We start from the raw sequence: 18118 nt of genomic DNA on the forward strand, positions 1-18118 counted from the left end.
TTAAAAGAATGACACGTGGAAAAGGCTTACTACCAAGGCTACTAACCAGTAAGTAAAATAATGTGCCATAGGTTCATTCTCTTCTACTTAATCCTCATTGTCCTGTGACACTGATCCTCAGAAATTAAGAGAGTTTAGAAAGGGAGCACATTGTTAATGAGTTCAATTCTCCTCCGTCCTATCCTAATATCACGGATGCATTGAGTTAAAAACTTAAGACCTCTGGAGCTGTTTGCTACTTCTTACTACCTGTTGGCATATTTTTCTCTTTCTAGCTCTTCCTGTTTCCCTGCCATCTTTCTGCTCACACATATTTACTGAGCACCTGCTACGAGTCTGGTCTGTGCGATACAGTTGCGATCCCACTTATTTAAGCAACAGTTTCCCTACTTGTTAGCAGTGATAAGTACCTCCTGGGTTGTCTGTGAGAGTTAAAAAAAGATAAAACTGTGCTTCTCAGAGTTAGTGGGCATACAGATCACCTGAAGATCTTATTAAGGATGCAGGTTCTGATTCAGGTCTGGGATGGAGCCTGTGATTAGGTAATTAACAAATTCCCAGGTGAAACAAACTCCCCGGTGATGCCATTGCTGCTGGTCTTGAGCCCACCCCTAACGTAGCAGAAAGCATCAGTAGTGTGGGTAAAGCATGTAGCACTAGAGTGTGACATATAAAAAGACTCAAGAAACGTTACCTGCTATTGTAATAATTATTTTTCAGTCACAATAATAAGATGTGGGCCCTGGTTTCCCAGAGGCCATGGTCTAGTGGTAGAGAAAACTGAAACAGTTCAGTACTGTTCAGGATCGTAAGACCAGAGGTGAGGAGTTCTCAGCATGTTGGGAACCACTTGGAGAGGCCCTAACTTGGACTTTGACCAGCAGAAAATATTTAGTGCAGGGTACAGCAGCGAGCAAGATCTGAGGGTCTCCTCTTTCTTTTTCCCTCACTCCTCTCATGCAGGATGTTTTAAACAAAAGAAAATGAGCCAGATGATGGCACAGAAGGTAAAACATGACACTGTGAGTTTGACCCACCTAGGAAGGTTCTGGGTTCATATCCAGAGAACTCCTTGAGAATGCTGGGCACGTGTGTGGCCATGCTGGGGTCTGGCATGGGTTAGCTGAAGCCAAGGGTGAACTGGGCATCAGAACCGTCTTGGGGGTGCTCTCTCTCTCTCTCTCTCTGTCTCTTTCTCTCTTTCTGTCATGGAAGAAATGAAGGGGGAAAAAAAGAAGATGGACCTTGGGGCTAGACAAACCTATGTTCAGCTCTCAGCTCTGTTATTTTTTAACTGTGAGATTAGCTTGCCTTGTTTTTCTGGGCTTTAGCTTCCTCATCTGTGAAAGTGACGTATGAATAGCTTTCTATCTAGTAAATATTGTAGTGGGGCTCCAAAAAGTTCACAGAAGATGTGTGTTATTAAACTCTGCGTGGATTTTAGAGAAATTTTGCACCAAAATAAACACATACTTACTTGTTATAACATATCCAAACAAGATCTAGCTTGAGGCACTAAGGATAAGACATCAGTTTTAAAGTGATCCCTATCAGAGCAACATGAATTCTGCTAAAAATTTAAACAAAAACAAACTTGAGATTTATGGTTAAACTTCAGTGCGAGAATGATGAAATCATTAATGCTTTACAAAAAGTTTATAGAGACAATGCCCTCGTAGAAATCAGTAGTTTACAGACAAGTAACTTGTTTTTAGAAGGGACTAGATGACGTTTAAAGTGATGCTCATGAGACCAGCAGATGGCATAGTGATTACGTCTCTGGACTCCCATATGGCCGACCGTGGTTTGAGTCCCAGTCCCGGAGGCTTAAAACTCAAGCCAGGCATGTATGCATGTGTGCCCCAAAACCCAAGAGGACAACAGAGGAGAAGGGATTGCGGCATGGCATCCCCTCCCTGGAGGGTGATTTCTCACTTTCTATCTCTCTGGTGAGCACACACACCCTATAGCAAAAATCTCTCAAAAAAAAAAAAAAATGCTCATAGTGACAGACCATCCTCATCCATATTTGAGGAAAAAAATTCTGTTTGTGCATTAATTGGAGAGGACTGACAATTAACAGTAGGCAACAAGAAACAGTAGCCAACATCATAGACATCGCAGTAGGTTCAGCTTACACAGTTCTGTCTGAAAAACTAAAGTTGAGCAAACTTTCTACTCAGTGGTGCCAAAAGGGTTGCACTCAGACCCTTTTGGTCTGCAGACCAACTGCAGATGAGACTTGCAGAGCTTTCAGTGGAAGTTGTAAACAAGTGGGGTCAAGATCCTAAAGTATTTCTTGGAAGGATTGTAACAGGGAATGACACATGGCTTTACCAGTATGGTCCCGAAGACAATGCACAATCGAAGCGTGACTACCAAGAGGTGGAAGTGGTCCAGCCAGAGCAAAAGTGGACCTGTCAAGAGCAAAAGTCATGACAACAGGTTTTTTTGGGAGGAGATGCTCAAAGCATTTTGCTTGTTGATTTTTCTCGAGGGCTGGAGAATAACATTTGCTTACCATGGGTATTTTGATAAAGTTAGCTGAAGCTTTAGCAGAAAATATCCAGGAACATTTTACCAGAGAGTCCTTCTTCTCCATGATCATGTTCCTGCTCACTCCTCTCATCAAGTAAGGGCAATTTGTGAGTTTTGATAGGAAATCATTAGACATACACCTTTCCACCCTGCTTTGGCTCCTTCTGAATCCTTTTTTGTTTTCTAATATTTTTTTCTTTTAGATATACTATTTCTTTCATGAATGTGTGAGAGAAAGTGAAAGACAAGCCCCCCAATAGGGTCGCAAGTTGTAATCTCTTCTGCCTCCTGCACCCTACCCCCCCAACCAGACCAGTCTTCCTAGGATGTTGGGGCCAGCAGGTGGCGTGGTGGTTAAGGCAGCTGGATTCCCACATGGCCAGCTATGGTGGGAGTCCCACACCCAGTGGCTTGGAAATCATGCTGGGCATGTGTGCGTATGTGTCCAAACTCCTGTGGGGAGAATGATCGCAGCATGACCATCACCCCTGGGTGGGAGGCGGGGGTGATATCTCACTTTCCTTCTCTTTGTCTCTCTCCTCTTTGGCAAGTATAAGCGCCCTATGGCAAAAACGTAAATGAACGATAGGCACATGTTCCTGGAGTGTCCCGGTTGACTAGAGAACTGCACCTGTGATCTTCTCTATGGCTTGAGCATTGCTTGAGCAGCACCGCTGACCCAGCCCTTGTTTCCTAATCTTAAAATACCTTCAAAAGACACCCATTTTTCTTCGGCTAGTAATGTAAAAGAGACATTGACAATGGCAAATTCCCAGTATCTTTAGTTCTTTAGGGGAGGACTAAGCAGCTGGTGTCATCATTTTACAAAAAAAACAAACAAACAAACAAAAAAAACCCTTGAATTTGATGGAACTTATGTTGAAACATTATGTATTATTTATTTTTATCTTTAAATTTCATTTTTCCCATGAACTTTTTGAATTTCCCTCATCTATATGATCACATAGATGGGTAAGATTATATATAAAGGTTATACATATGTGTATAATTGCTAGCCAAAGAAAACCAAATAGACTTTGAGAAGGTAATTAACACTAATTCTAATTTCCATTCTACTTCTCATCCTTCCTTCTTTTCTTCTTTGTTAGCTTTCTATGTGAGTTTAAAAATCAGCTTGTGGGCCCAGCTTAGTGATAGACTAAACTGCATTGCTGGAAGCCATATGGCTGACCACAGTTCAGCCTGAAAACTGCCAGATGCACGCATGGGCCCAAGATCCTGAGGAGCTGGACTGCTGGGGAAAGGGGATCACTGAGTGGTGAGGCCCTGGGGAGTGTGCTCCTCTCTCTAAAATAAATGCACATGCTCTCTGTCATGAATAAAAAGGAAAAATCAGCTTCGTGAATACACTCGTATCTTCTCCATACCTAACTAAATCTTGAGAGGAGAGCTCTTTTGCTTGATTGTACGATTTGAGTCCTTCCAAAGAGTTGTTTCAAATTGACATGTTTTTGAAAAGGTGACCACTTACGATCATGGCATATGGTTTCATGACAGTGAACTAATCTCCTTTCATCGTTACAAGTTTTCGGTAGGTTTTTGGACATCACTAGAGACATTGAAGACTCCAGGAGTATCACAAAAGCAAGCTTAAGATACTTTGTTGGAAATACCAAGGAGGTGGCAGCAGGCCTCACTGGGTGCAAAGACCACTGTGGCCTTGTGGATGAGCAGATGGTGTGAGGGTCAGAGTACATCTGCATTGCTGTTCTAGATCCCAGGCATCAGTCCATCTCATGCACTCATACTACAGGTTTACCATGGATTTGCATTGTGTTATCTCTGGAGGGTGTATTGTGCAGTGGAAGGCTAGAAAGAGCACCTAGAATGAATATTTCTGGCATGCTTATGCCTTTAGGTCATTCTTTAGAGAACAGAACTACATATAATTTTTTTTAAGAATGGTTTATTTTTATTACTTTTTTTCACTTGCTGTAGTCATCAGAGAGAGGCAGCCGAAACGTGAGAAAGCAAGTTGCCAGGTCTGGGATTTGAACCATGGTCAGTTATGTGGGAGTCTAGCACCCTAACCACCATACTGCCTGCCAGCCCCAGATTACATATTCTTAACTGTCTTTCCTTCATGCCTGGAACTATGAATCATGTTGATCTAGTAAGTATTGACTGAGAATTCACAAAGTGCATGCTTTATATTGGTTATTGTAGAACAAGAAGAAAAAAACATAATGAAGCTAAAATCCTTGGTATCAGTAGTTTAAAACTCTTTTCTTCTTGACAGCCAAGCCTTATTATCATATAGAAAAAAATTGGATTTTTTTCCCCCAAGAAACTCTTTTGGTACCTATCATTATAGTGCTGGTATCTAAATGTGTAACCTACAAGCAAGATGAAAAAAACTTCAAAAATAGTTTCAGGTTTTTTCCTTTTTAAGTTAGAGCCAAAAATAACACCCTGATTTGAAATATACTGAGAATATTTGTCTTACGAATATTTAAGAAACAAACTAAATGTTAATTATATTTTAACGTGTTGTCATTTCACATTTCAAGTTCCTAAGAAGAGAACTTGAAGTCTACTCTGTGGAAGTTTTAGCAAAGTCCTTAGCAACGGTTACTATGGTCATGGCCAGAAAAAAAAAAAAAAAAAGATATAGGCTGTAACTAGAGATGATGCCTGTCGTATTTAGCATTTCAAAACAAAAACCATAAACAAACATCTCAGATTCAAAACAGAAAGGAATTTCTGGCAGGGCAGAATGAAACCTGAGCCCGCAGCGTCCCAGTCTACAAGAGGTAACTTATTTAGCTTCTTATCCAGAGGCCACAGTGAAACGGTTCACAGCTGCGACAAAACAAAAGGCATCTCGGTGTTGGAGAATGGTGGTACCTTTTTTGAAGACTCCGGAAAAACCTACCAAAATAAGACAAAGCTATCTGGAGGATGTTTGCCTGGATTAGACACTCTGAAGAATTAGCTGGACCACTGCAGACTCTGACGTTTGAGGAGTCTTACATGGGTGTGTGGGCTCAGTCCCCTCCAGAGTGTGTGTTTATAACTCTACGGGGGCAGGACATTCCATCATGGAAATGCAGATCTTGAGAACAAACTTCGTCTTGCTTTCCATAGTTGGGAGCTTTGCTTTTATAAAGGTTGTGGGTATTTATAGTCTGAGTGAGGGAAAAGGATGGATTTTAGGCAGCTTTATCTCTGGAAACTGAAAAAGGAATTTTCCTGATGGTTTAGAAATGAGTAGGGGGTCAGCAGGTGACTTGGTGGTTGGGGATGCAGGACTCTCACTGGGCCAACTGTGGTTTGAATCCCAGACCTAGTGGCTTGCTTCCCCTCCCTGTCTCACTTGTTCACTCTATCCCTCTCTGTTGAAATTAAAAATCAATCAGTAAAGGTAAATCTTTAAAAATTAAAAAGGTATCCTGTGCACTTTTTAGAACCACTGAGTTCTCACATTTCAGGCAGATTTTAAGAAAAGTTGTTACCACTTCTTGTGACAGAAAAAGTAAAGACCAAATATGTTTCCGTGTTTTAATCCAGAGTGAATGTATTTGTATCCTAATTTGCTTCAGAAAAGAGTTGAGGCTGCTCAGAAAGATAAGTATCACAAAGTTCTTGTATATAGAAATAGCAAGATAAAAGGAGGGAAAAAAGCCTTGGCTTCTGGATTCTCACTCATCTCTTTATTAAGTGACTTAAATCTCTTCCTCAACTTCCCCTGACTTCATTCTCCCTTAATTTGTCAAAAGAGAATTAGTAACCTACCTGAAGGCAGGGGAACTGAATCAGATATCTTAAGGCCCCTTCTGGTCATAAGATCTATGTTTTTATGACCTAGAAGTGCTGGGCAGGAGTCAAATATTACCTTGTGTTTGCCGAGCCAGGAAAGGAAAAAGCGGCCGTGTCTCCATGACTCTTTGCCAGGTGCTGTAGACGGAAGGGCATAGAGGAAAAGATCAAGAGTTGGTTCATGGTTCTGTTCGTCAGGAGGCAGAAGAGGTGGCACAGCGTAGTTCGTGACATCTTCTAAATGCTGTCATCTCGACCCCTATCACCGGTGACCTCATGGGATTCAGGGTAGACCTTACACCTCCCTTGAATGTCTGTGCTGTCCCGCGGCCTTCACGTTCTCCATTTTCCTCGTTTACTTCATTCATTATGATGGCTGTGAGGTAGGTAAGTGACAGAGACTGCAAAGGGAGAAGCTTGAGCAAAGACAGGCCAAAACTTGCCCCAATTCACATGCTCCTTTCTGCCTCTTGACACTAGGAGAGAGTTGAGTAATTGTTGCTCTTCCTAATAGTGCAGGAGGAGGCCAAATTCTCCACATTCTTTTACCTTTGCTGCTGTTTTCACTTGCCAGGGAGTTTCCTTAAGGAGCAGACCAAATTTAAAGAAACATAACAGTAATAGTGTGTAAAAGGGGGTCACTGGCTGAGAGAGGCACATGGGCGCCTCAGTCGATGCCCTGCGGGACACGCTGTGTCACTGAGTGGCCCCCCAGAAAGCTCTCTGCCTGTATGGGACCACAGATCTTCACTAAGTATTTATTAGTAGAGATCACTTGCAAAGTTGTCTCTTGGGGTCTGGAAACCTCACCCTTCCTTTGCTTGCTACCCAGTGAGTGACAGGGCATCTAACACGGTTAGGTGGCGAGAACCTGTGACCCTGGAACTTGATGTAACCCATATTATTCCAAAGACTGCGAGGTTCAGCACAGCTTTCAGCAAATACCAGCAATCAACTTCCTTTGCCTTGTGGATATTACCGTTCTGCCAAGAGCAGCCTTCAGTTGGACATCGATTCATTCTTCAATGTGCAGAGTGCCAAGTACTCCGGTTGGGAGTATGTGACATGAGAAAACTCAGTAGCTAATGCTTATGTGGCTTTCTCCCACCATTCTCACTTCCAATTCAATGACCTAAGCCACCAATTCTTAGCTATATGAACTTAATTTTTAGTTTTCTATAATATCTGCTTTTCATCCTCCAAAATGTTTTTTTCCCCCTAATCTGTAAAACTTTTGAAACGTTCAGAGATAATGTACATTTTATATTGTACTATGGCTTGCTCTTTCTTTCCTTTGGTTTTCCTTATAAAGATGATATCCACAACCAAGTCTTGTTCTGGATCTTGTCATCTCACTTTCCGGCTGGATTTCTGGATAGCTAATACTATTAGATGTTCTAAAATAGCCATTGAGGGACTGGTGGTGTTAATTTACTAAGGTGAGCTTTTGCCTAAGATAGGCTCCCCCTTATGCTTCTTCAGTATAGAAATAGGTCTTCATATGCTTTTTTTCCTGCTTGACTGGTGCATATTAGCATAGGACATTTCAGTGACAGGGACAGGATGTCTGTGTCTCAGCACTTCTCTCTTGGAAGTAGCCAAGGAGTGCAGTGGGTCTTTGCTGTAGTGAGTCTGTGCTAGAAGGTCAATTAGATACCTCCCTTGCCCATGGCTCTGCGCTGTGGTTTGGCCCTTCCATCTCTGGCAGATCAGTGCTGGCTGGATCTCCAAGGTTCTGGAAGCCATTGGAAAGATGCTTTCCAGTAGTCTTTCCATGCGCCTCCACATTCTCTCCTACATGGTTGCATGCCGCTCTCCAGCTGTCTGTGTCCCAGCCATTACAGAAGTTGGCACTGAGTATCAAATCCTCTGTAAGGACCTCTTCCAATAACTGTCTGCTCTAATGGCAGAAGTTCTGAGAGATGTTTGGAGAAGAAGCGTTTGTCAGCATATCAGATTCGTTTGGTGTCAAGGGATATGAGAATGGGTCAAAAAATGATAAAAATTCATTGAACAAAGGTCTTTACTCACAGTTAAATCACTGGCCTAAAAACTTGTGCCCAGGACAGAAAAAAAATTTTTGTAGCATCTGAAACTGGGCCCCTGAGTTGATATATTATAGTTATAGAAGTATCTTTGAGAGACAGAACACAGAAATAATTCCTTCATTCAGTATGTAGTTAACTTTGTGCCTTTGAAGGTAGGGTGTGTGTGGGTGTGTGTTCAGTTACTGAGGGTTCAACACAAAGACTACTTTGCATTGTATTACGAATGTGCTGGAACAGCCTGCCAGCTTGAAGCCAGTAAAATGTAATATTTACTCTGTAGATCAGCAAACTGAAAAATGACTTCTTAATAAATAAAGGCTATACATATTTGACTTACTACGTTTGAAAAAAGAACAGTTTCAATGAAAGCACTTTGACCTTTCAGCTACCTAGTTGGGCTACCTGTAGGTGGGCAGGGAGAGCTCAGGAATGCTACTGACTTATTTCATTTCTTGGTGATTAGGATAAAAGTTATATTCTTAAGGCAATGTAGGATGATTTATAGCAGGCTATCTTTAAGCATGGTTTTAGAACGTAACGTAGGAATTTTAGATGACAACAGGAAGAAAGAGCGGAAAGTTAGAATGAGAAACGGAAGATCTCTGTATGGAAATATGCAAAATAAAAAAAGCCAGAGGTGTTTTTGTTGTTGGTGTTGTTGGAAGGAGATGAAATTATCTTCAGAAATTACTGGGAGAAGCAGTCAGGTTTATCGACTACCTAGTCAGTAAATTATATTAAATCCTTTGGAAAGAAGAGGACCAAAGAAAGGACGCCCTGCCAACAGAGGCCAGGAAAACTTGAGAGAGAGAAAGTGTTTACATGCTTTAATACCTTAAAACATGTCCCAAAGAAATACATAATTACCACTGCATTTGGCACTGAAAATAGCCCATGTATTATATTTTTTTAAATTGTGTGTGAATGTGTAAGTGTATGCCCATGAGTCAGAAATACTTGGGTGATAGTATTCATTGAAAGAGTGGAAAAGTAGAAGGTATTAAGAGCTAAAAGGACAGAGAAGACTAAAGGTGACCACCTGTGTTAGCAAAGGGAGAACGTGAACTGAGTTTTGTTTGCCTTTGTTTTCTTTAGAGGGGATTTATTTAGGTGCACTGTTATTCCAACTCTATTTCTAATTTTAGAATAATCAGCATTTAACTCCCCATAGGGCCTTAGCAATTTACATATTATTACTAAAAAGCCCACAGGTAAGGGAAAATTAGACTCCTAAATTAAAGACCTTACTATTTTGCTCTTAAAAGTTTGAGGTTTTCTGACTTGATTTCAATTTATCTCAGGCAAAGATCCTTTGAGAACTCAGAAAATTAGGAGATATGGTCAATACGTACCTTCTGTTATCTTGTACAGCCAAAAGCATGGGGGCAGGACCAGCAACTGGCAAATGGGGTGTGTTGTATTCTCATCCTTCTGGCCCTACCACTTTAAGCCGTTTCCTTTTGTGAAGCCTTCCTGCCCTGCCCAGGGAAAAGTAATGCCATCCCCCTAGCCCCCAGTGCCCATAAATAGTGTTGTCTCCTTCGCTTGTATAGCACCTTTCACAGTGTTAGAGTTCACATTTCTGTCTCCCTGCCTCATTGTGATCCACTTGAGTGCCAGGATTGTGTGTTATTCTGGCGCTTGGCACACAGGGAGAACTCAATGAGCATTTGTTGACTAAATCTAGACTCAAGGTCATCCAAGATAATAAACAAAAACTTTTCCATCTCTACTGTTTGGTTCGAACTGTGGAAACTGCAATGAATGACACTACCTGTTAAGAGAAACCCAGTGAGAAGTCAGATCCTAGCAAAAGAAAGCTCAAGACTGGTTAGCCATGCCCACCCCAGTCAGCTTTAGACTTTTTTTTTTTTTAACTTTTCCATGATGGGTTTGTTTCAGCTGTATTTATTTTGGCAAATATTTGAAGGTAATTTTTACTTGTGAGGACTTTTCTTCTCACTCCTTTGTCATAAAGGTGTCATCTTTCATTCACTAAGCCCTCATCAGCTTGTAAGAATTTTCCTCGTGGGTGGTTTCTTGTAAACGTCTCTGTACTGCCAGGGATCTGGTGCACTGAGCCGTCAAGATGCTACGGTGATGATCCGATGCTTATAAACAGTGACGGATAAACGATTATGAATTGTTTTATAAACACACTTCAAATGACCATATGAATACTTGATAGTAAAACCAAATTCCGGATTCTCACCAAACCTAGGATTATGTCTTAAGCATGTGTGTTAACTAATCAGACAGTTGAGTTTCACAAACCTGGACGGACTGTTCAGACTTGCCAGTGCTAAGCATGATGAGTGATGCGGTCTGCTTAACTGCTTCGGGAGATATCCAGATGCCCTAAGGAATGTAACTGTACAGTTTCTTTGGGGGAGGAAACCCTAAACCAACAGCATGAGGGTGGAAGTTTGTGACTGTGAATAATAAAAATGCCTTACAATGGTTTGAACAGGAAGTCCATAGGAATGCAGAATAAGGAATTCAGGAACGCAAAATCCCACTTGGATTAGCCCCAAACCCTATGACTTCAGGGACAGAGGGATTTTGGACGATTAGTGGCTAGAGCCCCAATTTGTTGTTATTTAGCAGTGTGAAGTTGTTTTTCCTCCTGTAGCAGTTACTGTTTTTCAAAGGTCTTAAAGAGGTTTACAAATTAAGACAGAGTTAAAACATTGGACACTTACGGATACAGTAGCAAATTACAACTGATGGATGATACAATGGATGATACATTTGGCCTTAAACCTTCAGGTTAGGAGAGTAGAGAGGTTTGGGTAAGTTAAAGTACACAGAATCATAGATACAAAGTTATCTTGGATATAAGGTCAAATGCAGATGCCATTTTACAACCTCAATTAATGTACTCTGAGAACCCCATTTTATTTTTTTGTTTTTAAAAAGAAACTATTGTATATATTTGAGGCTTTAAAACATGCTGTTAGGGGATAGTATAGACACACATAGATACATGTAGTTAGTACAATGGTAACTGTAGTGAGGCTGATGGCAAATCTTTTATCTTACATAGTTACTATTTTTGGTGACAAGAGCAGCTAAAATCTACCTTTTAAACAAAACTCTCTAATATAGTGTGGTCTCATTAACTTGAGTCCTCATGCTGTACATTGGATCATTAGACTTGTTTATTCTACATGTCTGCTATTTTGCACCCCATTTTCTTAGGGCAGGTTTAATTTCGACGCCTGTGCTGCATCCTTTGCAACTTTCTCCGGTTTAAAATGCCATCTTGTATCTCAAGGGAATTGCTGGTAATGTTAGTGCCCAGGTTGTTGACTTTTCCAGGAGCCCACTTTCCATCCTTTGGTTGATCACCACCTGTTGTTATAAAAGTTTTGGGAAAAGTAAGAGATGGGAAACCGAAATTGATATTTAAGTAAAGGTACAGCTGATAGAGCTCTTCATCCGTAGTGCTTACCAAGAAAAGCGAAATTCTAAGTAAGGTCAATTATCGAGGGCCCTTTGAAGATTTTCCTGTAACTTTTTTTAAGAGTATATTTTTAACTTTTTTGTTGCTTCATTACTATGAAAGGCTTAAAAATAAGCCTCGGTTTGGGACAGAGGTGTTCTCCTTTGAGTGTTGCCTTCTCTCAGACTTTATCAGCAGTATTGGACTTGATGGCAAATACTGCCAAAACGAGAAATCTGTGGCTCTCAAAACCTGTGCAGGTGGGTAAAGGGCCCAGAGTGGTTCTTGCTGCTGGAATAGAACACTTCTCAGACTTTAGAAAAATAAATGAATGGAGGAGAGTACTAGGAACCACGACTGTAAGCCAAGGTAAATGTTTAGGTTTTTATGAAAAATAGACTTCCTGGAAGAAGAGACCAGGAGAAGAGGTCTGTAGAACAAGCAGCAAAGACCACATTCAGCAGCACAGGTAGCTGGGTTGCCCTACACTTGACAAGAGCCTCTCAGAGCCAGCTCGTTATCCATCATTGGATTGTAATCATACCTATGCATGATCTGTTGGACTCAGAGATGGTATGTGGGGAGAAAAAAGTCTCATTTGTGAGAAAGAAAAAATACAGGGGTTTTTGAGAGAATGGAAATCCCCGATGACCTACCAGTGGAGCCTTACAGGAGCTAGTGGATTGGCAGAATGGCAGGAGGAAGGCGCCCCAGAGTCTGCACGTGTGGAACATAGATACTTTGTCAGTATTCCTTACACTAGAAACGAAACGTGTGTTAGAGTAGACAGCTGTGCACGCGTTGCAGATTATATGATTTGTGTACCAGCTTATGCATGTATCTACATATGCAGTGCACACATGTACAAAAAAGATTCCTCATAGCATCATGCACTTGTCCTGATAATAGTCTGTGACAGTGTTGTTTCCATGCCACGCTCTCCAGCCTCCAGCCACTATGTGTTGGGGTGCGTACCACCATGCCGTGGAAGTATTTTCTAATCAGAGCTGTTCGATTCTGTTAATTTCAACAACAATCTGTCTCTAGCCATAATTGATTTATATAGATAAATACATGTAGATTGTCTCGTAAGTGGCTTACTTAGAGCTTTGGCGTTTTGTTTCTGTGTCTTGTCTTCTGCCATTACTAAGGTACTCATCACATTAATAGTTAGGGATGTTCTGAGATGCCATGTGTCAAGAAAGGTAGACCAGTGACAATGATCGATATAGAAATGTCATAGAACTTTTCACACGCAAGGATTCTTGGAGCTTATTTGCATGTGGGAATGGGCCTTGCCTTGTGTGTATGACGAAAGCCCAGACTCCTTTAATGATCACTTAGGAAGGTGTTACCTTATTTCCCCCTTTGTAGTTTTATTTCTTGAACATATTTCTCATAACTAGCTATGTGTGATGTCAAATATTGGGTCCATTGCTATCTTTGTAAGAAACCTATTAAGGCAGCCTGACTTTTTTAGACAGTTTGGGAAATAGAGAAGAGAAAGAGTTATCCGAAATGCTTTTGTTCTAAACACAAAAGGTAGTTTCATGTGTTTGTGTATATTGTTGTCTAATTTTCCTCTCTCTCTATACTTTTGTTTAACCATGCGTCTTGTATTATGTTTCTTTTCATTTCAAGTATATCAGGAGCATTTTCCTGTGTTGCTACGTAGTTGCCATTATTATAGTTTTTTTTTTTTTAATTGTCTTAATGGGGCCAGCAGGTGGTGTAGTGGCTAACGGCACTGAACTCATACATGTCTGACCATGGTTCGAGTCCCAAGCCTGGCAACTTCCTTGCTTACTCTCTCTCGCACTCTCTCCCTCCCCCATCCCTCTCTGTCTAAATTAAAATAAATAAAGTTCAATAAAAAACATTCTTAAAAAAAGAAAAAGTCACAGCAGTAGCAGATGTACAAGAAAGAAAGAGAAGCATCCTTGACTGGATCTCACTAGTCATCAGTGTCTCAGCCACAGGCACATGCTCAGCATGTTTTCAAGCCAATCTAGGGATCCAAACCCACAGGTGGCCACGTGGCTTCCAGCACCACAGTTCATTTCATTACCAGCTGTTCATTTCATTACCAGGCTGGCCCATCCATTATTATGACTTACGCTGAGTAATTAAGTAGTACTGACTACAGCTTTTCACTTCATTTCCTTTCTCCTTTTCAGGACTGTATCAAAAGAAAAAAAAAAAAAGTAGTTCTCAGAGGTGATCTTAAGAAAAAGTTCTGTCTAGTGTAATGGAATTTTATTTTCCTTAGTGCCTAGGCTCTCCAAGCAAAGGACTGTAACTGTCGTATCCCCTCATCCTTCACGATCTGTGCGTCTGATCCTTTGTGTCTAGGATCACGGCATGAGGATGGTGGCTCTTGATGGTTTTATGTACTTGTTACCACCAGGACGACATTGACTCTGAAAGCATTAAAACTCTGTAAAGCAAATTAACGATCTGTAGGTTTTATGGAAATAGCCAGCCCACTAGGCAGAGACATTTTAAATCTATTGCTTTTTGCCACATATTATTGGATTACAAATGTTTATTTCGTATGAAAGATGGATATAATTAACCAAATCCTAAATAGGGACTAGATATTAACGTCAAGATGAATTTTCAGTCTGTATGCTATGCATATGCCATATGCTCTTTCTTATCAAGAATTTTATCTGAGGATTTAAAATATGTTTCTCCTTCTGCCATATTATAAATTAAAACCAAAGGCCTAGAAGTTATTCAGCGGCACATATAAAGTTTGGGAAAATTTGTGTTTCTCAGGAGTTTGTTGAGGTTCTGTTAGGAAAACAGACTTTTTTCTTGTATTATTATTAATCTATACAGTATTAATAGTTTTGCAACTCAGACACTGGTTTCATATTCAAAAATATATAGCACCTGTTGTAATATTTCAGATTTATTTCTGTAGTCTTTATTTACAAATACAAATTTTCACTCAAAACCAAGTTGTACAAACTGTGCAAAATAAAATCACCAGCCTTCAGATATATTTTTGTATGAATTGTAAGCCCTTTCTGGATTATCCAAAGGAAGACAAATTTTGATCACCTCTTTAATATTAAATTACCGTTTCTGAATTGTAAATCTTTGAAAAACGTAATTCATGTACGATATATACCAATCAATGTGTTCAGTCCAGAACACACTGTACATTTCCTTGACTGCTTGCTAGAGAAAATAAAAGCCCGTTTAAAATTCAAGCCACAGTATGTAACGTAGTAATGCATGTGCTCAGCTAGAATTTAACAAATCCTTTTTTGACCAACATTTTGAACACACTTTGTACTGGAAAAATTTGAAGGTGAAATCACATCAAATATAACCGTTTAATTCTGGATATTTGTAGAATTTTAGTTATATCATGGGATAATATAGCTAAGATTAGTACATGTGCAAAATTTTTAAAAGTACAAAGTTTAATTGATATTTCTGTTCTACAAAGATAAGCAAATATTTTACAACTTCTGTCCTAACCACACCAAAACACACATGCTAACTCGAGCCTGCATAATGAGTAAAGCCATGTGGGAAAGCTGACTACCATTAAGAAAAAGGGAGAAGAGGGCTTGGCTCTGTGGCCTGGTAGTTAAGATAGCAAGATCCCCCATGGCCAAATGAGCGGTGCAAGTCCTGGGCCTGACAGCTTGAGAAATACACCCGGCATATGTATGTGTATGCCCAAACTTCCCAGAAGAGGGAGAGAGAAAGGGGAGGGATTGTGGTGTGTCCATTTCCATGGGAGAGGCTTTCCCCTCTCTGTCTCCCTCTGACAAGTGCATGTACCCTGTAGCCAAAAAGAGGGAGGGAGAGGGAGAGAAGGGGCCTAGGCCTTTCCTAAGCTTGAGCCTCTCTCGGGCCTTTCCTGTTGTAACCAATTAATAAAACTTTATTTAAAGGTGGGAATCAATAGCTTGTCTCCAATACAATACAAGCTAAACTTTAATCAGTTTAGCGGTTCAAGTCCTGGGCCTGACAGCTTGAGAAATACACCCGGCATATGTATGTGTATGCCCAAACTTCCCAGAAGAGGGAGAGAGAAAGGGGAGGGATTGTGGTGTGTCCATTTCCATGGGAGAGGCTTTCCCCTCTCTGTCTCCCTCTGACAAGTGCATGTACCCTGTAGCCAAAAAGAGGGAGGGAGAGGGAGAGAAGGGGCCTAGGCCTTTCCTAAGCTTGAGCCTCTCTCGGGCCTTTCCTGTTGTAACCAATTAATAAAACTTTATTTAAAGGTGGGAATCAATAGCTTGTCTCCAATACAATACAAGCTAAACTTTAATCAGTTTATCTTTATTATCAACTAAAACTGCAAGTGTTTTCTTTTCAAAAGCTTCTTAATGATGTGACTATGAATGTTTAAGTCCACTTATAGTGAAATTGATTTGTATTTCCTTTGTTCTGTGGCTGATCTTGAAGTCTGTGAGCAGCATAAGCTGAGTATTAAGGGGAATGTTTAAACAGTAGGTGGGTGATTGGTGGGGTGGTGTGGCTGGAAGGTGTTTCCTTGCTTACAGAGCCCTGGAACTCAGCCAACTCGGATGAAGCTGGAGGTGCAGAGGTTTGGTTTCTGAGAGCTCTGAGTTTATTTCTGGATATTGGGATATGAGACTGGGAGAAGACATAAATACAGTTTGAGGGAGGTCACAGACTCAGAGGTTCCTGCTGGGTAAATGCTGGCTGGATTTGTTTGTGAATAGATTTGTTTAGAGCTGCTTGCACTTACCTCTTGCAGTTGGTGCTCTGAAGGGCCTTTGCTCATTGTCTGGATCTCCTTTAGTGGATCTCAAGTCTCCAGGGCACCTGTGATTTTCGATTTTCTTCTTTCTTTCTGCATTTGTATTCAAATACCCAACATCCCCACTGCTGTGGGAGTTGATTCCCCACCCTCCACCCCCTTTAATAAAGAGCACCAAGCTTCTTGGGAAAAGACAGTTCTGTAAATTCTACAGGCATACGGCATCTGGGGATAGAGTTGGCCGAATGTGGGAGTTGGAGGCGCTGCGTGTTCGTGCATCCTTCCCTCCAGAGCAGACCTGGCAGCAGTTCCTGAGGCCCATCTTTAGAATCTCTGTGCTCTAGTTGCCGATTTCCCTTCTACAAGGTCTGAATCCCTTTCCTTGGTCTCTACCCTGATGGCTTTGGAAAGGCCCACATCCAACAGCTGCCTTCACTCAGCTCGCCAATCCCTGCACACAGGTGCTTTCTACAGTTAGGAACTGGGGGCCACTGCCTAGCCGGCCGACCACAGCTCTCCTCCTCTCTGGGCACCTGTCTTCCTTCTCCGGTGGCACTGGCCTCACGCCCGGTGCTGGCCCTGCCTCCTGAGCCCTGTTCACTCCTCAGACAGTGACTCGCCCCAGTCTTGGGCATTTTATCCATCTGCACAAGTAGCACATGTCGCTTTCATTGGCCAGAAAGTGTTAGGGACACAGTGTTCCTCAGGAGAAATCCACATAACAAACTTCTTAGGGAGAAATCACATTTTATTAATGAGAGGCAAAACCATGTTCTAGTGGGAATTTGGGCTCTGAAGTTAGTTCACAGTCAAGTCAAATGACTTACTTGATGTGTGGTGCCTTACCCTGGCCAACCAAGCTGCTCAACTTCTGTCAAGCTTTCTGTCTGTAAAGTGGGATAATACCATTTGGGCAGTCATGAGGGATAATTGAATCATTCTTATAAATCACTTGCATGGTATATAGGAAGCACACAGTAAATGTCAGTTGTCATTGTATCTTGAACACTGTGGTTTATATGTAATCTGTGCTCATTAAATGTTTTGTTGAATAAGTGTAATATTCAGAAGGTGGGATAATGATTCGCGTCTCTCTTATCATACAGGTAGTGTCTGTTTGCAGTAAATCATAAGGCATGCAGATGTTTATTCCCTGTTTGGGGGTGGAAGAGTAAATTCTGTGTTAATACCACGTGCCTGTGATTTGTTAATCAGACCTCACAGAGATTTGTAGAAGTTTCTTTAATATTTACCAACTCTCAAGGTAATTTTGAAAGGCCAAAACAGCTTAATAAGATGATTTCGTTTTAGTATGCATTGTTAATGGAACATTTCAAACTCCAGCATATGTAATGGGCATTGGGGTCCACTTTGCATTCTAACTTAGGCTTGGATTGAAGGCAGGAGATGGGTAGATAGGTGCTCTATAATTGAATGGCCCACTGTGTGTCTTTATAGCCCCTGAGGGCCTAGCATGGAGCCATATAAGCAGCAGTTGTTTAGTAAATACGTTTTAAACTAATGAGTACATGACAGGACATTTTTCTTCATCGT

General features: G+C 41.1%; 1 protein-coding gene across 1 annotated transcript in view; it reads left to right on the top strand.

Moving 5' to 3' along the window:
• Positions 1-2522: 2522 nt before the first annotated feature.
• The window catches only part of CRIM1 (cysteine rich transmembrane BMP regulator 1), a 218335-nt gene continuing 202739 nt past the window's right edge, over positions 2523-18118 (top strand). Inside the window, exons 1-4 of the mRNA XM_006151377.1 lie at positions 2523-2632; positions 4095-4238; positions 6606-6701; positions 7231-7367. Coding sequence (XP_006151439.1) covers positions 2523-2632; positions 4095-4238; positions 6606-6701; positions 7231-7367 — 487 coding nt within the window. The remainder of the gene's footprint in view (positions 2633-4094; positions 4239-6605; positions 6702-7230; positions 7368-18118) is intronic.

This window comes from Tupaia chinensis, unplaced genomic scaffold (assembly GCF_000334495.1).
Source record: "Tupaia chinensis unplaced genomic scaffold, TupChi_1.0 Scaffold000317_1, whole genome shotgun sequence".
Lineage (NCBI taxonomy): Eukaryota > Metazoa > Chordata > Mammalia > Scandentia > Tupaiidae > Tupaia > Tupaia belangeri.